Source organism: Thalia democratica, chromosome 4 (assembly GCF_965202585.1).
Source record: "Thalia democratica chromosome 4, ktThaDemo2.hap1.1, whole genome shotgun sequence".
In the NCBI taxonomy this organism is placed as follows: domain Eukaryota; kingdom Metazoa; phylum Chordata; class Thaliacea; order Salpida; family Salpidae; genus Thalia; species Thalia democratica.
Window position 1 is genome coordinate 12,719,790 of NC_139168.1, and position 23,360 is coordinate 12,743,149.

A 23,360-nucleotide genomic window follows, 5' to 3' on the forward strand; every position below is an offset into this window, starting at 1 on the left:
TGTATAGTATAGTCTTAATTCTTGATAAATAGAGTAAAATACAAAAGTTTTAAAATGTCAAAAACAATAGAAATTTATAAAAAATTAGTTAAGAGAAAATTTGAGATTGCGCTAAAAGTAATTTGTCTTGACAACAAGAATCAGTACTTTTAAAATAAAATTTTTGTTAAACTGAATACAGTCATCAAAATGCGCCCATAAAACCAACCAAATCATAACTATTAAGCTACATCAAAACAGTTTAATCTTTACAAAAAGTGTACCTTCATAACAATGAATTGCTTGTAATCATAAAATTTGGCTTGTTAATCTAGTTTTAGTTTAAAAAATAAAAATGATTGTTATTCAACTTATTTGTTTACAAATAAAATATATGTAATGGTAGCTTAAGTAAGTTTCTAGCTTAATTGTTTACTATTTTAAGCTAAACCTAGGAGAAGTATGTTAAATACAAGCTTTTATACCAAATTACATCAACAAATGTTATAGAGGAGCGTTAACTTGATGCCATTGCAGATTAATGTAATTAATAAAAAGTTGTGGTGGAAATGGGTCAAATATGCACAAAGACATTTTTGCTCAAAGATACTTTTTGCACAAATGGTCACTTTTGCACAGAAGGTCATTTTTGCCCGATAGTAAAAAATATAGGAAGCTATAAAAAACAAGAAAAAACAAATATTAAAAAAAAATTGATAAAAAGAAGAAAGATAGAAAAGTTAGTTGTAGACCAAGGGTAAGGGTTAGCGGTAACAGTGATTGTAAATATAAGAATAACTGATATATAATATTTAAAAAGGTAACGGGAAAAATTGAATAAAAATAAAAAAAAAAGTTACCAACTGAGGGTAAGAGTTAGGGGTAACAGCAGGGATGTTGTTTAAAAATTTTTCCCAGGTCTTCAAAATTTTTTCCAGGTTTTTAAAAGTACACATTTTTTGGTCTATTTAGAAATTAAAGTTAAATTTAAGGTTAGAAACTCTATTACATAATATAAAAATATTGAAAAGATACTGTAAGGCTACTTTAAATGTGTTTTTTAATAAAAAGAAAATTTTGATGATGACAAAAATTTTTATCTAAATGATAGATGTTTTGAGTCAAATTGAAATTGTACAACTGAACATGTTAAAATTCCAGGTTTTTTCCCAAATTTCTCAAATTTCAGGTAAATTGGCAACCCTGTAACAGTTATAGTATAAGAAAACAGTCAACAATAGTTATCAATATAAACAAACAAAAAAATAAAATATACAAATAAGTAAATTAATAAAAAAAAGGTAAATAACCAAGAAAGGGGTAATAGTGATAGTAAAAATTAAGTTAGTAAAAAATTTTGATAAGTCTCAACCAAGTATCTTCCTGCTAAAATGTCTTTTGTACTTGACACCTACCCAGACGTGGTAGTAATAAATGAATCAATAAACATTTTTACTAAATTTGTTGTATTTTTGGGAGTTTCCCTAATCTGTTTTGGTAAAAAATGTCTTCGAGTTTTTATTTGTCATACATTAATGATACAAAAAAATTAACTCATAGTGCATGAATAAAGATATTTTATTAAACTAGCTTTAAATATTTTTAATGCACCAAAAATACTCTCCATTATCAAGTCGTACACTAGTTGGAAACAGTCCAGCAGATAAAATGAGGTAATACCTAAAAACTTGTACAAAAAAAACTCCTGTAAGAGCAAAACTTATTTTTAAATGGTTAAAGGATGACACTGCAATGCAAGATATTGTTATCAGAAACTCTTCGGTTGACAATCAAATGAATGAGTGTACGCAAAATGTCTAGCACTTATTGATGAGTCCTTGAAAAAATAAAACCACCAATAAAAACCGTTTTAGGTTATGGTGTCGGGTCTGCTGCAGTCTTTAGATATTATTAGCTACCTATGTAGATAAAATCGATATTTATATTGATTTAAGCTTTTAAAAGATAACAACAAACTTCCAACATTAGCATTTTTCTTCCAACGAGATTAAGCACCATCCGTAACCTTAAAAAAAAACAAAAAAACTTATAAAAACGTAATTATTACCGATTTTTTATGGTATGTGGCCAACTGAATAGTCCGATACGGTTAAGAGGATATTTCAATGTGTAAAGTAGATAAACAATCTTTAATTCTTAAATCAATCTAAGTGTTGACAATCTGAAGAAGAAGATATCTTTTCTAAGAGAATATACTGATGATCACTCTTTAAAACGCCGCTGAATACTTTATTTACAACAAAAGGACTGACAAAGCATTGGAATGAAATGTCTAAATTTTATTTGACTTCTCTTAAACATATTTTTTATAACTAACTTATGTTTTGTATTTTTTGCGCATAAACTGCTTTTAAATTGGTTTTAGAACTAATGTATACCTTATTATGTATAGTGCACTGATAGAGTGTACAGTTGTCTCCTGTTATAAATATCTTTTAAACATAAATTCCTATCGTTATTCTTAGTTCAAGTCAAAAATTATTTAAAAAGGAAAAAAAAATTCACGGGATTAAAAATTACTTCTTATATTTTCAAATTCTAGATGGTTTATTGATTTTTATAAGCTTTAACAATAAACCTTGCTTAAAATTGGTGTATAATAGAAAAATCAAATTTGGATGTTTATAGAATTGCTTGGTGTAATTGATAATAAATCAATTTAAGGTTTAATTTTTTTTTAATTATTTTGAGCTATAAGAATTGGAGTTTATCGTTGAAATAAAAAAATTGAACTCAAGATTAAACTTTGTAATCTGTAGTGATACGAATCTAAGAATTATTACTATGTAAAAGAACTACCTTAACGTAGTTTTTCAATTTTTTATTTATATAAAATAATTCATGTTTATTTAGCCTTATAGTTTAAAATATTCGTAGGTTTTTAGAGTTATGAAACATAAAACCATAGTGATTAAATAACTAAAGCTAGACCGTAACTTGATCTGGCTGGCTACTACTTCATTAGTTAAAGCTAAAAACACCAAAACAACTTTTGGGAATCTCCCTAAGTAATCGAAAATAATGATGAACCTACAATAAAACACAAACTAAATTTATGACATAAAAAAAAAAGTAAATGATTTTAAATAGTATGACTTTGTATTGTTCAAAGGCCTTTTCTCAAAGAACAAAGCTTACTTTTAATTATTGTGTAAAAAATAATCAATATTTCATCTTTTATCAACTTCCTATAATACTTTAGATATCTTATATATCTTACATAATATTTTTTGTATAGGTGTTGACCACTAGTTTTCAATCTTGCAGGACCCAATTTAAAAGTTTTAAAAATCTTTATTAGGAACCCTGTGCCATCAGGCAACACATTTTTGTGTAAAACTTCTATATTTTAAACTTATCTTTTGTAGATACTCAAATGTACAAAACAACAAAGTATCATTGTTTTGGTACAGAGGCTTAAATTTGCTTTCTTCCTAAATGCCAATTAAGTATCAACAAGTTTCCTGTAAAATTAAAGATACTATCAAAAGGGATTGTTTATGATTTAAATACACTTAAGCAACAACTATAAACATGTAATGGAAAACAGAGATAGATAGAACCAGGTGGCCACTAAACCTAGAGTCCTTAAAAAACCTAAAATTTTAAACAATTTTTATATGCTAAGTAGTGAAATATCAAATTTTAAGAAAAATCTTACATGTAGATATAATTTTTAAGTCAATATCAAAATTTTTTTTTTGGTAAAAACATTTAGAATATCTTTTCAATGTTTTTACACCATTTAACACAGTTTTAAACTTTAAGGCCATAGGGGGGAGGGTAAAACATTTTTTTTTACAAAAAATAATTTTGGCTTTTATATGAAACTAACTACAAACTATAAGCCAGTTTTTATAGAATTCAAAAATATCATTTAACTTTTGAGACATTTTTATTCCAAAAGTTTCTGATACAAATGTATAGACCATATATTTTTCTGGGGAAATTCTATTGGAAATTTTAAAAATCAGTAAAAATTTATGTCCTCATTCATTTTTAAGCAATCTTCTTCAAATTATCAGGAAATTTTCTTTGAATTAAAAGAAAAAAAACACTACTTATGAATTTTAATCATTTAGAAATATAAAAACTTTATGCAAAAAATAAATAAAAAAGATTTTTTTTTGGTTTTAATTTATTTTTACAATTTTTTTAAAGTCTAAAGTAAAGTTTTTTCGTTATTATATAAAAATTAGACTGTGAAAGTTTAAAGAAGATTGTTTGAAATATGTAGAAGGAGATATATTTTAAATAAAATATTCTTTTTTTGCTGTTTTAGTTTCCTTTCCATAAAGAACCTATTGTGTGGCCCAATTTTGACTGGTCATATCTTAAAAAATAATTAGAATATTTTAAAACAATAAAAAGCATCTTGAAGCCTAGAAACAACTATAAATTATAAGATCAACTTGTAAAAAACATGGCTTACCCCCTATGGCCTTAAACTTAATTCTAAACTAAAAAATGTTTACTTCCAAAAACCTGGATGAAATTTCTCAAAAATCAGTGGCCACCCTGTTCTATCTATCTCTGTTTTATTTACATGTTTACATGTTCGACTATCTTGTATTTCCTTACCCTTAAAGTTTGCATTGTACTTATAACTAATTACTAATTTTAATAAATAAAGACTTATGAAAACATTCATCAAGCTTTATTTGTTTTTATTAAAAAAAGCTAATTTAGGGACATAAAATTTTACTCCTGCTTACTTATTTTTAGTAGTTTTTGCATTTTAACTGGTTTTTATGGTAGAAAATATAACAGTAAAGGATAAAATGGTTTGGTGTTCTAGTTGGAAATGGTGCGGTGCTCATAATAGATTGTTGTTTCTGTTAATATTGCTCTTAATTTTATATTTATGCTACAATCATGGGGTATTTAAATGTCAATTGCACTGTTCATTATTTTTCTTTTTTAAATTTCAATATGACTTTTTGAGTATATTTTATTTCTATATGTTTTAATCATGGGGTAAGCAAATTTAAACTGAACTGTTGTTATTTTTGTTATTTAAATAAATTGTAATATGTTTATTTGAAAAATGGATTTAATATAAAATTTGTAAGTTTATAACTTACTATCTGGTTGCTTTAGTTTTTATGTATTTAAATTTAGTACAGTTAGTTTATTTTTAACTAAAATACTTATCCATTGCTACTTTTAAGCTTGTTTTTTAAATAAAAGTTTTTGATTACAGCGTTTTTTGGAAAAAAATGTGTACTATACTGGCAGTACGTACCTAGTTAGCAGGTTACTGCATTATATTGTTTTTTTTACTTGCTAAACAGACTATTTCACAAAATATATATTTTCAATTGTTTTTAAGATGTTATTTTTACTTTCTCTGTCTAATATGTAGTTAAATGTAAAGAAACCTGTAGGAAAAGGATTTTAAACTTTTTATATAAATTTTATAGTCCTTTTTATTCATAAAAAAGTTTTAGTTCTTAATTTTTCTTTGTTCATTAGTATATCTATTTTTTTTATATTATTGATTCTGTGTGATAAAGTATTTTAAAGTTTAAGTACGCTCAAACAATACTTAAAAAATAATATATAGTTTTAAATTTTTATAAATTTGATTTTTTTATAATATGTGGCAGAAAAAAAGATTTAAAATTGACTCCTTATTGTATTTATTTTATATAAAGTATAGCAGAATTTGCATATTAGATTCCAATTAACTATTAAAAGTTTAGGCCTTGAAAGCATTTTAAAGCATAAAATATCTTGAAATATTTAAAGCTAGTATTAAGTTTGATCGTAAAATTTGTAACTATGGTTATTGTGTATGGTAAAAGTCTTTTACACTAGTTAGTGTTTATATTATAAACTTAAGCAGTAAAAGTTTGATTTATTTTTAACATAATAGTTAGTTTTCAATTCCAGATAATTTATAGTTTTACACTTTTAGTTAAATAATTGCTTAGCATTACAACTACTTTTAAAAAATATTGATTTGTAAACCGAAATAGTTTAAGATTTGTTATTAAGTTAAAACGAAGTAATTAAAATTTGAAAATTAACTGATGAAAATAAATCTTGGTTACCAAGGCAGTTTAGTTTAATTATTTATCTTAAGTTAAGAATGCTTGCTTTGTAAGGATTAAAAAAGCTTTTTTTTTTAAATAAGCAAGCACTAAGTTAGATTAGAATTAATAAAACTTGTATCAAAAAGATCAAAAAATGTATGTTGACCAAAAAATAGAAGTAGTAACAGATTTTGTAAAAACAAAATTATTTTTACTTTATCAACTCGTTCATGATAGTTTGAATTTCATTTGTACTATAATACAGTTAAAGCTTACTGCTTAAACTCAAGGATTATGCTTTAAGAGTTAGATTTTTTTAAAGAGGCTAATTTTAAGAAAAGTATTTGATAAGTTTTCACATAAGTTGAGTCGTCTTTAAAACACCTAACTGTTGTTTGTACACCATATTCAACTAAACTTTTTTACTCTTGATGCACTTTTTCAGAAGCTGTTGTTTTCAGAGCTTAAAAAAATACTACTTTTGGAACTCAGTACTAATTCATTTGTAGCAATATGTATAAAGATATATATGAATTTATGACAAAAAATTAGAAATATGTATTTATATAATTTCACAAAATAACATGTCATTTTAGTTCTAAAAGTTTCTTGAAATGTGTTTTATTTTATCTAACTAAATAAGATTATTAATAGAACTGAGTTGTATAAGTAAAAGCTTTAAGTAAAAAATTAAAAAAAAACTAGTTTAAGTCAACAAATGTACTATTTTACAAATATATATACATAAGAAATGTTTTAAACTTAACTTTATAGTAGTTTTTACTTGTTATTTTTATTACATTTCGTTATTTTTTACTTAATTGTTAACAAAGCCTGTAAAAAACCTACAAATATAGTACTTTTAAATAACTACATAAGTATCACCATATAAAAATAATTTTAATTAAAGTTTCAAATATTTTATTTGTTAATATTTTATTACAGTTAAACAAGTTTGAAAATTAATTTTTTTTTTATTCACAAATTTTTTATGTTTTGAAATTTTTGAAAGAAAGTGTGTTTTTGAAAAAAGTTGAACTTAAAAGTAAATGAAATTGTGTTTTTTATATGCAATGTTCACTATAACTTTCACTCGTTTGTAAATATTTTAAATTTTGTTTCAACACTTCTTTATCCCAGGGTTCCTACTATTTAAAATATCATAAAGAAAAAGTTAAAAATTCAAATATCATGAAAAATAATTATTTATTTTAAAGCTTAATTGACACAATTTTTAATGATATATAAATCTGTTTATAATAAATGTGTAGTGTAGATAAACATAAGTTAAATAATGATCTTTTAAACTTAATTTAAAATTTTAGTAGTTTTCACTAGTTTTATAAAATTTATTAGCATTAGAGGTTAACAATAAATTAAATATTTAGTGTTTTAGATGTATAAAGTAATAAAACATAGCAGTAGCTTTACCCAGATGGTTGTCTAACTATGAAAATCTCTTCGGTGCCTAGTGAATAAATAAAAAAAAATCTACACTCTAAATTAAAAATTAACTACTTTATTTATGTAAAACTAATTTAAAGCAGTGGTTTATTTGTATCTTAACCTCACATCATTGGATTTTAAAAGTTATCAAGAAATTTTTTTCAAAAATGAATTCAGATATAAAATACACCTTAAAAAATATGCTTCAGTACTGTATAAGTTCACTGTTAACTAATTTCTGTTCACTCTTTAAGAAAAATTAGCCTTGAAGAAACTGACTTACTGACTTTTACTAACATTTACTCAAAACCACAACAGCTAACTAAGCAGATCATTATTACCTTTTTTCGTACTTAGAAATAAAATTTAATGTTATTTTTTAATTCAGTTTGGTTAGATTTTTTGAAACTATATGTAAACCCTAATTTTAGCTAACTACTTATAAAAATAAAATACAACTTAAGCTTTTTTACAGTAACTTTTGTAACAAACATGAAATTTGGAAAATTTGCAAAAACTTTGCAAAATGTGAGCTCCCAAAGGTTTAAGACAGATGTCAGAAGAAACTTTGCAGCGCTCAACAACCAAAAGAAAGCTCCTGGAGCCAAAACAGAGGACAAAGAAAAAGTCCACCTGCAGTTTGCAACGATGGGTCCTACTGCAGGGTTCGTCAGAATAGTGCTGAGTCAGTTTGTCAAGCCAAGGAACTGGATAATTGGTGGATTTGGTTCATCAGTTTACTACCTGGACTCTAAGTTTCAAAACTTCAAAGACAGCACCCAGGAAAAGTTCCAGTGGTATGTAGACAGCAAAGAAATGCTCAAGTCAAAGTTTTTGGACGCAAAAGAAAACAACAAGGACTTGTTGAGCAAGCTCCAATCAAAGTATGAATATTCAAAAGGAGATTACAAAGAAAAGTTTGATGACTTCAAAAAGACATTGGGGCCAATGTCAGCTGTGATGTTCTCACTGTTTAATTTAGACAATGATGATAAAATTGATCCTAGCAACTTGACTTCCAAAGGAATGTCTCTAAAACCAGAAAAGCCAAAAGGAGACAATAGTCCCAGCAAAGAGGTTGAAGAAGATCACAAAGTATCAGTTGAGGACCTCGTGGTGCAGATCAAAGCTCTGGAAGAAAAACTGGAAGCACTGCTTGAGGACAACCAAGCTCTCAAGGAAGAGCTGGAACAGCGTGGGAGCACAATAAAGAAATTATCAGAGAAGGTGAGGATGAGAGATGAAAAATACAGGGACCTGGCGTTGCAGATGGACAGAGACGCGGTGGCCCACCAGATTCTGGTTGACAAGCTGGAAAAAGACTGCGAGTACCTCAGGAAGCAACAGCTGGCCAAAGATGACAAGGAAATGAAGAGGATCAACGCCAAAAAGTCTCTCATTGACATGTACTCTGAAGTGCTGGACGACCTCTCGGACTATGACAAGGACTACAACACCCAGGACCACCTACCCAGGGTTGTTGTGGTGGGAGACCAGAGTGCTGGGAAGACCAGCGTGCTTGAAATGATCGTCCAGGCTAGGATATTTCCCCGGGGTGCAGGGGAAATGATGACCAGGTCGCCAGTGAAAGTGACCCTAAGTGAGGGCCCTGACCACGTTGCCCAGTTTAAGGACAGCTCTAGAAAGTTTGACCTGACTAAGGAATCAGAACTGAAGGATTTAAGGAGAGAAATAGAGTTGAAAATGAAGTCTATTTGCTCTGAAGAGAATACAGTTTCCAGTGAGACAATCAGCCTGACAGTGAAGGGACCAAACCTGAGAAGGATGGTTCTGGTTGATCTGCCAGGGATGATCAACACTGTCACTTATGGAATGGCCAGAGACACTAGAGAGTCAATTTTGAAAATAAGCCAGCAGCACATGGAAAACCCTAATTCAATTATTCTGTGTGTTCAGGTATTTTTTTATTTTAATTAATTTTTAATAGCTGTTCTAAAGTTTAGCCTTTGTGTACCTATGTATATGCTGACTAGCTCTTTAATTTTTTCTTAAGTGATCATAAAAAACTAACCTAGTTAAATGGAATTTATTAAAAAAATAAGTTATGTTCAAGTAATTTTATGTTTTATTCATAAAGTTTTGCTTTTTTTATTCAGTAATTTTTAAAACATATTTTTTTTTATTTACTTTTATTTTGTTAGTTACAATGATTGCACAAATAAACATTTAAGTACTAATGCACATTGCACATAAGTTGTAAAGTGTTCTAAAATATCTATTATTTCTTAAAATAAATTCAACTAGCAGTCTAACAAAATTAAATGTTATGAAATATAATCAAGCTAACATGTGACTACAATATAGTTTAAGTATTATTATTTAAAATAATAGGACTTTTTAATTCTAAACAAACATTCTATTTATAACAGGACGGATCTGTAGATGCAGAACTGAGTCTTGTAACAGACACTGTCAACAAAGTGGACCCAGAGGGTAAAAGAACCATATTTGTTTTGACAAAAGCTGACAAAGCCGAATATCAGACTAGTAAGCCAGGTGAGAATATTGTCTAAAAAGAAATAGTTGTATTTGTTTGGTATAAAAGAGTAAACCGTATAAGTAATCAATAAGTAAATCGTTTATATATTTGTAACTATTAGCTTTAGTCACAAGAAGTATGCTAGTTGTAAAGGTTATTTATTTGATGTTGTTTTTATCATAGGCAAAAAAATTCTAACTGTTCTTACTATTAAATAAAAAATCAATTGGCAAAAACCATTGTTCTACAAATTCAAAAAAATAATGTATTCTGATTTTTTAAAGTAGTTTAAGTAAATATTACCATGTATTGAATCAAACTAAATTATTTTATAATGAAATTTTGCTGAAAAAATTGAGTAGATATTTTTATAACAACTTGGTTTAATATTTTTTGTCTTAGTTCTAATAAAGTTGCCTCAAAAAATAATCTTAGATTATTATTATGGCTTAAATTTTGTTATATTTACCAAATTAATGATAATGCAGTTGAAATTTAGATGCTTAAATTTGATAAAACTATTTATAAATAATAAAGCAAGACTTAAAGTTTTTGTGATTTAATTTTTCATATTTAATTGTTTATTACATACTAAATTTCAAAAGTTTTACTAATATTTAATATATTGTTTTGAGATAAATAAGGTCATAGTAAATTATAATAACATTTTGTTTTATATTAGTTTAAAGGTAGTTATGTCAGTCCAAGATTTATTTTATTTTAAAATAAATACTTAATTAGTTTTTCAATAATAAACTAACTTCTTAAAACTGCTGCCAATGTTTACAATTAAAAAAGATCATTAAAAACAAACAAGAGTAACACAGAGTAAACTTTCAATTTTTGTGCATAAAAACTCATATGCTAAAAAGAAAGTGTTATAGTAAGACTATTGGTAAATAATAGTTAACTATTAAAAAATATAAATTTAAGCGTTTGTTAATAAAGAACTGAGCGAAACAAGTTCAAAGGATTATATTATAATAACAAATTAATCAGAATTCTTTCTTTATAACACTAATGTATTTATTACACTAATGGGTGTAATAAAGTAAGAATACTGTTTAATTTGTTGTTATTAAATAGTAATTAACAATTAACAACATATAAATTAAATTTATAGCACTTATGTTTTTTCTTTTTTTTCTTGTTTTCTTGCCATAGATATGTCAAAGCTTTCATATCTACACGCGTTTATATACATGAAAAACAAACATATCAAAGGTCGGATTCAGAAGATATTGAACGGTCAGTTGCTGCCAATGAAGGCACTGGGTTACTTTGCAGTTGTGACCGGAATGCCAGATGGTGATGACCAGCAAATTGACAAGATCAAACAGTACGAAGCTGAATTCTTTGAAAACTCCAGGTAATTTCATTGTTTAATAAACACAATTTGTTTCTCCATTTCAAACAATAGATAAATGTTTAGTTTGTAAACACCAATGTAAGTATTTAAAAAGTAAATTTCAGTTTTCTCAATTCAAAATAATGATAGAATTGTTTTTAACTACGACTCTAACTTCAGCTATTGCTACTTCAGGAATTTTTGACTTAATTGTTTCAAAAATAAAAGTAATTTTGATTGTTCTCAAAAAAATTAAGCCTAATAATGTTTTTGTTCGTTAACTGTATGTGACAAATATTTTGTAAGCTTTTAAGTCCTAGATTATTGTTAAAAAATGTTTTTCACTTTAAACATTGATTTATGTTTTGTACTACTACGTCTAAAAATTTATTTTATAACTGCAATTTATTTTTCAACATATTGTACTGTGGTAGTCGAAATCAAAAAGTTGTTCTAAAATTTTTTATGCTACTCAGTCTTTACTACTTTAAAAGTAATTTTGTATTTTCCATATAAAACTTAATGGCGTGTCACCATACCTTGTTTAAATTATTCTAGTAGTCAGCCTACCAAGAGCTTGGGAACAGGTCAAATATGCACGAAGAAACTTTTGCACAAAGGGCCATTTTCGCACGAGAGTAAAAAGACACAGAAAAAAAAGACTAAAAAAACTTAGAGATAAATTAATGAAAAACAAAAAGAAGAAAAAAGTTACCGACCAAGGGTAAGGGTTAGGGGAAACAGTGATAATAAAAAAAACTAATAAAAACATTTTTTAAACAATAAAACAAGAAAAATAAATAGAAATTAATTAAAAGAAAAAAAAAACTATCGACCGAGGGAAGGGTTAGGGATGACAGTGAAAGTAAAAAAAAAAATAACTAATAAAAAAAAAAATTAATAAAAAAAGTTACTGAGGGTAAGGGTTAGGGGTAACAGTGATATTAAAAATAAAATTAAAAAAATAATAAACCCTCGAAAAAGTGACCCTTAGTGCAAAATTGCGTTCGTGCAAAAGTGTCCCTTCGTGCATATTTGACTCCTACCCCAAGAACTTGTGGTTTTATGATCCAAGTTGCATGATCAAAACGTGTTGTTTGAGATTTTTCACATCAAATGAAAGTCTAGGGCTTTGGCTCTGAAGACTTTAGCATATGTTGTCTTAAACAAGTTATATAATTATTAGTTATTTATATATTTTAACTATTAATTTGCACTTATACTGTTTGATAAATAATATAAATACTGGTTGTTTTATATAAACCTAAACAAATTATCAACAGCTTGTTCGGCAACTTGTCGCGCAGAGGCATCCTGGAAAAATCTCAGCTGACAACATCGAACCTGAGCGTTTGTGTGAGCGACTGCTTCTGGAAGATGGTGAAGGAATCGGTGGAACAACAGGCCGACATGTTCAAGGCGCAGAGGTTCAACCTGGAGACGGAGTGGAAGAACAACTTCAACAAGTACAGGGAACTCAACAGGGACGAACTGTTCGAAAAAGCCAGGTGAGAAGAAAGTTACTTCTGGGTTGCCACAAACTCCATCTAATCAAATATTTTTTTAATAAAAACCAGGCAGTTTGGGTATTTTTTTGTGAGAAAATGTTTTTACTTAGCTTCAGGTGGAAAGCTGAGTTTTTATAAGTTAACTTTTATTAAGTTTTATTGTTGAATTTAACTTTTATTCTGAAACTGGACCAGGGTTGCCACACAGTTATTCTATTCAGGATTTAGATTTAGGTTTTAAATTTCTAAAAAGTTATCCAACTCAGGCTAGCTTTAATTTTTTTTAACTCAGATAACTCAGACTTGTTTGAGTTTTATTGTAAAACTCAGGCTAGTCCTGGATGTTTACCCAAATCCTCCGGTAGTTTTTTTACTTAAAATTAGTTTTTTAATTGTTTGTAATGTTTTATAATTTTGAAATTTTTAGATATTTTTGCAGAGATTACTTTTTGACTCATATTAATTAAAAAGTACTTGAATACTCTCAAACTGACTTAAGTTAGTTTTCGGTTACCTAGGCTGGCTTTTTTGCCTTAAAATGAGTTGCAATTCGTCACTAGCTTCAGTTTTATATTTGTACTCTTTGAGACTACACAGTTTGAGTTACTTTGTTATATAAAGATAAAAGATGTTTGATGTTTGTAAAAAAATTTCATTTTTAAATGTTAGTAAATTATGATGGTTTTGGATTTTTCTTACTGACAAAAATCGACTCTCAATATATAATTGAAAGTTTGCTTTTAATGTTAATAAATAAAGCAGGAACTACATATTAAACTTATTCTAAGTTTGTGTTCGAGCTTTATGAAATTATTTAATTTCAAATAAACAGAAACGAGATATTGGACGACATGCACCGGTTAGTGAGCATCGCCCCACAAACGTGGGAGAAAACACTTCAGAATAATTTGTGGCAAGCAGTAAGCGACCACGTTATTAACCAGGTTACATTTGTTTGCTGTAATCATAGTTTAAAGACTAGATAACACGAACCTACATATTTTTATTTTATCTGAACTGGGCTTGAAACTTTAACTTAGCATTCTAACATATAAATATCAACACAGTCGTATTTACCTTCTATGCTTTAAATGCACATCGTAAGAACCACTTTTTATAGAAATTATCGTTACAATCTTACAATAATAACCAATCAAATAATCGATTTTTTAAAAAGATCTCGAGATGATATTACCTAATTTCAACCTTTATATGGACTTACATTATTTCACAGCATTAATTTTTATGTGCACACCGTGAAAACTACTGGTTTATAAAGAGAATAAAACTTTTAATCTTAAAAAATTTAGTAAATTGAATTTTAAATAGTAAGCTCTATTCAACAGTATAACCTAATTTTAAACTTCAACACAGGTGTACATAACAACTTATAAACTAATATTTTAGAATAAATCCTAAGGTAGTTTTACCTCAAACAGTAAAATAGTAATATCTCATTGACTAACTAATCATTTATTTTAATACATTATTAAGTAGTATTAACTTTAACATCCAACACAAGTGAATCTTAAAAAAATATCACTTTACTATATTCTATTTGCTTTGTAAGCAGTTTCAGTTCACATTTCTGTACATAGTACACCACTAGTTCAAAAAAAACTTATGTTCTATAAATGATAAATGTAATGAACAAAATAACTCAGTTTTTGAATCCTGGGTAGATTTTCCGAAACCTAATAATTAAAACATTTTTGATTAAAAAAAATAAAATAAACTTGAGGTGTACCTACTTTTTGTGCACAGAAAAATAGAATATCTACATTAACTAACCAAACGTATTTAATAAATCCTAATTTCGTAATATTACTCTTTTCACCATCAACACAGGTGTATCACTGTACCTTAATTAAAGAACTGGTTCATTACAAACATCTAAAAATTGATTAATAAACTAACATCAAATTTTTTCATTCTTATGTTACTTTCACCTTCAACGCAGGTGTACCTACCAGCGGCGCAGGAAAACGACCCGGGCAAGTTCAACACGCAGGTGGAAATAAAATTGAAGGAGTGGAGCCGAAAGCTGCTTCCTGAAACTGCAATCAAAATAGCCAAGCAGACCCTCACCGCCGAATTCGTGCAAATACTGACCAATGACAGCGAAGCAAACAAGCAGTACATGATTCAGACCGGTACGTGTAGCTATAAATACTTTTAAGTTCACTAGTAAACAGAGGGTCGTGAGTTTTTTTTAAATCAAAACCTAAAATGTGTGTAAGACAACAAAAACATTTTAAATTGACATTCAAACAGGGTTGCCACAAAGTCAGGAAAATCAAGAAAAGTCAGTAAAAACTATAAAAAAAAAGACAAAAGTCAGGAAATTTGACAACATTTGAAAAAAACGTAAGATATTTTCTGTTTAATTAAATAAATTCCTTATTTTCCAAATCCTTGAAATTAAAAAAATTAATTAAAAATCGTCTAAAGTCAGACTAAAATTGCAAAAAATTTCCTAGAAATTCACAAAACTACTTATTTTCCAATGCCTTCATCTGATAAACATTAGTAAAATATCCTTTATAAAACTGCAGAGTTTTTTATTAATATATTGAACAGATACCCATAATTAAACAAGCAGTTTTTGTATGCTTTTTAGTATTGATGATCTGTGGCAAGGTCACTTCAATAGTGAAATTGCGATATATACACAAAAGTTTATCTAGCATAATTTTAGAATAAAGTGTTTTTTGTTTAAAAAATAATTAAGTTCTAAGTTTAGTATTTAATGTAACAAGTTTATGTGTTTACTTTGCTTCTTAAAAATTATAAAGTTGTTTAAATTTAAGAAATAAGTAGGTAGAAATAATTCTATGGTAGGTTTATTTATTAGTAATTTTTTGTAAAATAGCTGAAGTTTTTGAAATGAATAAGAGTATATTTATTTCTTACAAATTTTATACTTAATAATAAGAGGAAATAAAAGATTGAAAGCTTTATATAGTTTCAAATGTTTGATTATGTAGTTTAGAATAAGTTTAAATTAAGAATTTGATTTAGTAAAGTCTGGAAAATTTTAATAAAAGTCAGAAAAAGTCAGGAAATTTTATCTCAGCTTGATCTGTGGCAACCCTGTTAAAATACATTCTTAAGTTGTAATTTATTAAGAGTTAAATACAAATGTTCAAAGTGTGGATGTTAGGTAAATAGAAAATTGTGTCCGGCAAGCAGGCTGAATCCAAAATCATGTTCAACTAAAATTTGTGCTTTTAAACATTTGTTATCAAGTCTTCATTGTAACTATTTCCAACCAATCTGCCCTAAAAAATCTATTTGCTTGATAAACATAGGTAATTTTTTTCCCCAAAAAATTGGAAAATGTTCAAATGTTGTCCACCCCTACTATAGATCTTAGTACGACAAAGACAAATCTTTTCACTACTTTAAGAAACCCATAGAATTAACTCATAAGCTCAAGCTAGTTTTTGCTTACTTAAGCTAGCTCTGGACATAAAAGTTCTAATTTCAAAATATTAAACTTTCAAACAGGCGACGACTTCAGCAAGCTGAAGAAGGCGATTTGTGACGTCATAGTGGAACGTCACACGTGGAACGAGCAGTTCTTGGAACCGCTGAAGGTTATCACTCAGAACGTGTTGGGAGACAAGAACGTGGCAAGCAGGCAGCAGTGGGAGGAGGCTGTCGGGTTCATTGAGAGCAATCTGACCAAGATGAAGAAGGATTTGGAAGGAGAGATGCAGAGGGTGATCGGTCCGGATTGGATGAAACGGTTGGTTTGGTTATTGAAATTGTGATTAAAATTATATAATTTTTTTTTTGATACTTGTTTGATTATTTATCTACTGTGTTGTCAAGTCGTGCGTTTATTTTTCAAATTCAAAATTATTTATCCGGACTGGGTAAAACAGTGTGTTTTATTTTTGAAAAGATGAATATGAGTATAAATTTTTTGTATTTAGTCTGTTGCAATGTTTTGTTTGGTATTTTTATTTTTGAATTGTTGTTTGTCTAATCAGCGCCAACTTGGTCAATTGTTTGATTTGTTTTACACATTTGCGCAGATTGCTTGTTTGTAAATCATAATACCACTATCACTGCAACTTCTAAATAAATTTTACACCATATTTTGACAGAATAAAAATTATATTTTAAACAGCTGGAGTGAGTGGAAGAAAAGGAGCGAAATTCAGCAGCGAAATCTGGCAGTGAAGCACCAGCTGGAACAAATGTTTCCGCATGGAGGCAGTAAAGAGCTGTCACAAGTTCAATTGTCCACTGTCAGGACCAACTTGCTGTCGAAGGGATACGCGTCTGTTGAAGAGGAAGACGTCAAAGATATGTGGCAACTTTTGAACAGAAGGTAGCTAATATATATCATATTGATGTTTTTTATTGTCAGGGGTTTTGTCAAGTTCGGTTATAACTAAAAAAATTGGAGTTTTAGAATTATTTTTATAAATTACTTCAAATGAAAAAAAAAGTCGAAGACAATATAAATTCCATATCCTCTTCGTAATAACTTTGCAATTGCGTAGTAATTTAAAGTTTCAAACAGCTACCAATTTAAATATTTCATATATGGCAGCTCTGAAACGACCTACTTTTAAGTTTCTCCCCTTTAACAGCCACTTCTTGCAAGACGCCCTGCAAAACTGCTACTCCTGCCACAAGGAGTTCTTCCGCCACAGCGTCGACGCCAAGAACCTCATCAGTGACGTGGGCGACTGTGACGACACGGTGGACTGCAGTGACGTCATACTGTTCTGGCGAATCAGGAGGATGCTGGTGATTGCCAGCAACGCGTTGAGGCAGCAGTTGATGAACAGCGAAGCGCAGAGACTCGAAAACGAGGTTTGTTTGTTTTATAAGTTGTTTTTTATATTAAATTATCCAAAAATTTATAATTTAGTTTTTATTTTACGTAATAGTTTCAGATATACTTATTTATTTATTCTTTTTCATAGAAAAAAAAATAATTCAAACAATGTTAAAGGTGAAAGACGTTTTGGAGGAAATGTCGAAGAACAGTGAGATGAAGACGGAACTGATAGTCGGTAAGAAAGTTCAGTTGGCCGAAGAAATGAGAAAAGTGCGCCAAATACAAAACAAATTGGAGCTTTTCATTCAAGCCCTCAAAAAAGAACCTTGATGTTGATGCACAAAAGTGAAAAGTTCAGATCGGGACGTTTTGTTTGTTGAAAGGATGTTTTATTAGTAATTGTGTATAAGTAGTTTATTTAATTTTTTTTTTGTATTAAGTAATATACGAATTAAGTTCAGCTTTTAAATAGATTACATGTTATTAGTTTGTATAAAAGGGTTTAGCGTTTACTTTTTTTTGAAAACAAAGTGATTGAATTTTTATTTTGTCAAACATTATTGAGCAATGAGTTTGTATTAATAAAAACTTATTGATTAGATAAAAATAAAGTTTAATAGCTTTAATGAGTTTTTAAGATGCTGCAAAAAATGACTTTATTATTCAAAATGAGTTAATTAATAAAAAATGCATTAAATTTAATTAAACAATTTGATATTTCTTATAGCTTGGTGAGATTCCTTAATTTGTATAAGACCAAGTTTATAATTTTGTTGTTTTCCTACTTATGCTTGGTATCTAAATGAGCTTGTTTATAATTTATTAAAAATATATTGTGATTTTTTCTTGCCATAAGTTATTATAGTATAATTTTAAGATGCGCTTTATATGAAATTTATTTTTTTTGCAAAAAATAAATTAATAATTTGTTACTAAACATAATTAATAATTAAATGTTTATCTACAAATTAAAATTAAAAAACACTTTTTTCCAAATCGCTATAGCACATTTATATATAATTTTTTTAAAATTCTTACTGTGATGTACATTTTATTTTTTAGAAAGAAAACTTTGTAACGAATATTTTAACAAATAAATATGAAATTTGTGCACAGCAAACGTTTGTACTTTTAAACAAACTCGTGTGACGTCATAGAATATTACGTCATAAAGCAAGTTTTGTGTGCACCATGACGTAACTCATAACTTGTAAGGTTTTGCTAAGTTATTAATTTTTTTACTTTAAAGTACTCACTTAAATTGTTTTTCATTGCTTTTTTGTACTAGTTGTCTAAAAAAATTACGTTTTGTGAATGTGTATTAATTTAGATATCTTTTTTAATTAGCTTGTAAACTTAACAATTTATTTACATAGCATAATAAATTATGTATGCTTTATTTTCAAGTGAAATATAATTTAATTAGGTAGGAGTCTTAAATGCACGAAGACGCTTTTGCACGGGTTGAAGATTTTTCATTTTATTTTTTAATGAACTTGCACTAAATTTTATTTTTTTACTATCACTATTACCCCTAACCCTTAACCTCGATCAGTAATTTTTTTTACACCTTTTTATATATAATTCATTACTTGTAAATTTTTTCTTTTGTTGTTTTTTTAATTAATAATTTTCATAAGATATTTTTTTATCACTGTTACCCTTAACCCTTACCACTAGTCAGTCACTTTTTTAATTTTTTATCAGTTTATTTATTTACTTTTTCTAATAGATATACTTTGTTTTTGTTATTTTTTTTTATTATCACTTTTACCCCTTAACCTCGGTTGGTAACTTTTTTTCTTTTTTTTTTACCCTCGTGCAAAAAAGTGTCCCTTCGTGCATATCGGACCCTCTGTGCATATTAGACCTGTTACCAATTTAATTAGTTGGATATTTTTACGAAACTATGTATAACTTGAACTTGATCATTTATAGTTACTTATATTTGAATAATTAATTTACATTTAACTTTAAGTACTTAAATTATTTTTTATGTATTAAATTATTACGAGTTAAATGCTTTTTTAAGCTAAAGTTTGCAAAAAGTAATTTTACTTTGTCTATGATTTCAGTTATTAAGTAATGCTTACAAAAAATTTGATGAACATTAAATTAAACATTATTTTATTTTCAAAAAATTTTTTAATTTACTTTAACGTAAAAAAATAAAACAAAGTCCGTTCTAAATATTTTTAAATTTCAATAGAAATTAGATTTCACGTCCTTTTAAGCTATACATAAAATATAACTTAAAGTATTTCTAAATACACGTTCCTCTATAGAACATAAATAATTATATTTAAAAGTAACTCTGTTCAAGATTATATTTAAAAATAGCTTGTTGTTTTTCAATTAGTAATAATTAAGAGTCTCAGAGTAACAAAATATTTCTATATTACCCAGCATAGTTTTGATAGTAACAAAAGTATACAGCCGAAATTAATGATTGTCAAATTTGTATTTAGCATAGGTTAGTTTGGTAAATAAATCAGAATAAAATACTTAACACTATTAGAAAACAATTAAATAAAGCTACGTTTTATATAGTATTTTTTTAAAAGAGAAATCAAGTTTTAATTTATTTTTTGGATTTTGAAAAAGTAAAATGCGTTACATAGTAATAATATTCTTTTTTAAATAGTGTTTATATTTTTTTCCATAGTTTTGTCAAAAATATATCTTTTAAAAACTAATAAATGTTTGTTAAAAAATCGTACTTCAAACAAAATTGCGTTTTCGAATCTGTTTTAAACTTATGATTTTAACTTAAACCAGAAATTTATGGGTATGAACATTTTTGTAAACAAGTAGTAACAAAACAGTTTTATGTTACAATGAACTTCACCGCACGATCAAAAACAACAGCAGAGACAATCCTACGACCGGTTCCGTCCTAATTAGGACTCATCAGGCAGGCATAGTCGCGAGTAACCACGATTTTTATGATTTTACTCTACAAACTTTTTTTATTTAAGCGTTCTGATAACTTTCTTATTGTCATAATGATTAAAAAACCATTTTGTTTAACACTGCCTGTTTTATTTATTACATTATATTCATTTATTATAAAGTTATAATCAGTCAATACAAGATTAAGTTAATAACAAAACTATGTTTTTTTTCTTACAATTTAAAAGTTTTAAGTGAGCTTGTTACTATGAGTGGGTATAAAAATTTAAACTAAGATTAAACTACTTCTAAGAATACTGTAAGCTTTTGCTTTTAGTTTTTACAGTTGTGTTTAACATACTATTATATATTTGTACTATAATCTATAAATATTTTTTAAGTTTTTTAATTTTCTAGAACTTGCTAATGATTTTAAATGCATCAGTCTAAATAAATTTTAAGTTATTCATCTTGTATCTTTCAACTGTTTAAAATATTTTTCACTTGTTATTGAAAATGGAGCATTGAAACTGTTTATCTATTTTCACTTTGTTTGTAGTCATGTATCTAAAGTTACTAAAAAAGTTTCATATCACCTTTAGTGAGTATTTGGAAAACGTTTAACTTTTTGTATAAAATATTTTTTCAAAATAATAAAAACTTAAACTTTAGAAAAACATAGTTACATACATTTATCTATTTTTTAAACTTTAAGCTGATATTACAGCTTTATGGTTTAATTCAATATTAGAAAAAAGTTTTTCTAGTATTTGGTACTAAACAAAAAAAATATTTTTTATTAGTCTAAGATAAATTTTGCACTAACTAAAACGTATATGTTATTAAAAAAACAGAAAATAGTAATAGTTAACTAAATTAAATTCAAATTTCACATGGCTGTTAAATATAAAACTATTTTGAATAAAAAGTTCTATATAGAAGTTATACAAAGGAAATTTTACAAAGTTTAAAGTTTCTGTTTGGTATATTTTACCTCAAGCATTTAGTTTTATTCATATAAGTTATTTCAGGTGTTATAAAAATCAAAGATACTTGACTTAATATAAATAAATAACATATGATAAACTAGTTGGAATAAATTTGTTAAAAAGCACATTTTCTAAATAAATTTAAACTGCTTGAGATTACAATGAATTAGATAAAAATATAGTTACATAAGTTATAAATTACAAGTATATAAGTTACATACAAGTTTATTAGAGTATAAATGCTTAATCAAGTTATTAGTCCCTTTGATAATTTGATAGAGCAAAAAAGAGCTTTTACTATTTTTATTTTATAGTTCTAACTTCGTGTTAATTTTCAAATAAATAGAAGAATGGATAAAAAGAATAAAGTAAATAACTAAAAACAAATTAGAATTGTTAATATTTTAGCAACTTTTTACTACTAAGCTGATTTTTAGGTTAAGTTTCAAAAACAAAACTTCTAATCATTCTTAATGTAAAAAATGACTAATGATATTTACTTACTATCGGATAAAAACTTTTGTGTGCTTTTAATCTAAGAAAAAAAAAGGTTTAACTGAGCAATTTATTTTTTCAAAAGTTTTTTTTGACAAATTACTTATTCAACAATCAAATAGTGTACTTTAACTATGGTTAAAAATAAATGATAAAAATTTTTTATTAACTGTTGTTAAACTAAATGATCTATTACAATTACAAACTGATAATATTTTTGTCCGTGGTACCATTACTAAAGATTTACTTTCGTATTTTTCTTTAATAATTAAACATAAAAATTAGCTGAGACTTCATAGTTTTGTTAAGTTTGTACACTGAAAATCATAAGCCGTGCACTAACTTGATAACACAAAACGGGTTTAAACAAAAAGGAAGACAACAGCATTACATTATAGTTTATTGAACGACAAAAAACAGACGCTCAAAATATTTGGCTCTAGGACCTGGTCCACTAAGAAACTTTTCGGTTATCGAGTCGCACGGATACATTTGAACGTCTTGTCCAGGACACTAAACAGTAATCATCAGTAATCAACTTATGTTTATCATGTGTAACAAATGTTTCATAAATAACAAAACCTCATCAGGATAATAAAAAAAAAATTTTTGAAAATGTTAAGAGTTATAAAAATAATTTTAGATATAACCTATTAAAAACTTGAACCTGTTAAAATGGGAATTTTTCTATAAAAATGTTATAATTAATTAAAAACTTTCATGATATTCTAACTAAGGTAGTAAACATGATTTAATTGATTTTTAAGTGATATGCAATGTCACTGAACTAAACTGTAAGTTTGTGTGACATTTTTCTTAGACATAAAAACAGAACTTCCCAAATTTTACATGGTGCTGGGACAAATACTTCAAAAAATTAATTTCTACTGTTTCTTCTATAGAGTATTGTAGTTAACTCATAAAAAAGCATAACGTAAAACATCATTTATTAGACATAAGTTCTTATTTTATTATAACTTTTGGATCTTTCAGTAAATCAAGCGTCGGTAAACAGCGATTATCGAACATTTTTGAAGTTTAAAATATATTCTAAGAAAACCTAAAATGTCAAAAATACCTTCAATTAGTTTAATTGATAAGCTGCTCAATTAAATTCGAGTAAACAATAATGTGTATTGTTTTATTGCACGACAAAAAATGTGGATTAAGGAAATGGTATACAAAAAACTTTTTGGTTATCGAGCCATACACCACGGATACAGTTTAATGTCTTTTCCAGTTAAATGTTGTTTTTATAACTTTTTTATTTAAACTTACGTTCAAATTTTTGTATTTTGATTAAACTCCATAAATACATAGTTCCCCGAAAAATTTTATTAATG

General features: G+C 27.1%; 1 protein-coding gene across 1 annotated transcript; it reads left to right on the forward strand.

The window, feature by feature from the left end:
* Positions 1-7,965: 7,965 nt before the first annotated feature.
* LOC145834429 (dynamin-like GTPase OPA1, mitochondrial) lies at positions 7,966-18,458 on the forward strand. Its single transcript, XM_082941856.1, has 10 exons — positions 7,966-9,401; positions 9,875-10,001; positions 11,209-11,353; positions 12,616-12,840; positions 13,673-13,784; positions 14,801-14,993; positions 16,351-16,591; positions 16,979-17,182; positions 17,448-17,673; positions 17,816-18,458. The coding sequence occupies exons 1-10, from the start codon at positions 7,977-7,979 to the stop codon at positions 17,969-17,971; spliced, it is 3,054 nt and encodes a 1,017-aa protein (XP_082797982.1). The 5' UTR covers positions 7,966-7,976; the 3' UTR covers positions 17,972-18,458.
* The last annotated feature ends 4,902 nt before the right edge of the window (positions 18,459-23,360 follow it).

Coding starts and splice junctions, on each gene's coding strand:
- LOC145834429 (XM_082941856.1), top strand. CDS start 7,977: ATGAAATTTGGAAAATTTGCAAAAACTTTGCAAAATGTGAGCTCCCAA. Junction 10,002..11,208: donor ATATCAGACTAGTAAGCCAG/GTGAGAATATTG, acceptor AACATATCAAAG/GTCGGATTCAGAAGATATTG. Junction 16,592..16,978: donor GGTCCGGATTGGATGAAACG/GTTGGTTTGGTT, acceptor TATTTTAAACAG/CTGGAGTGAGTGGAAGAAAA.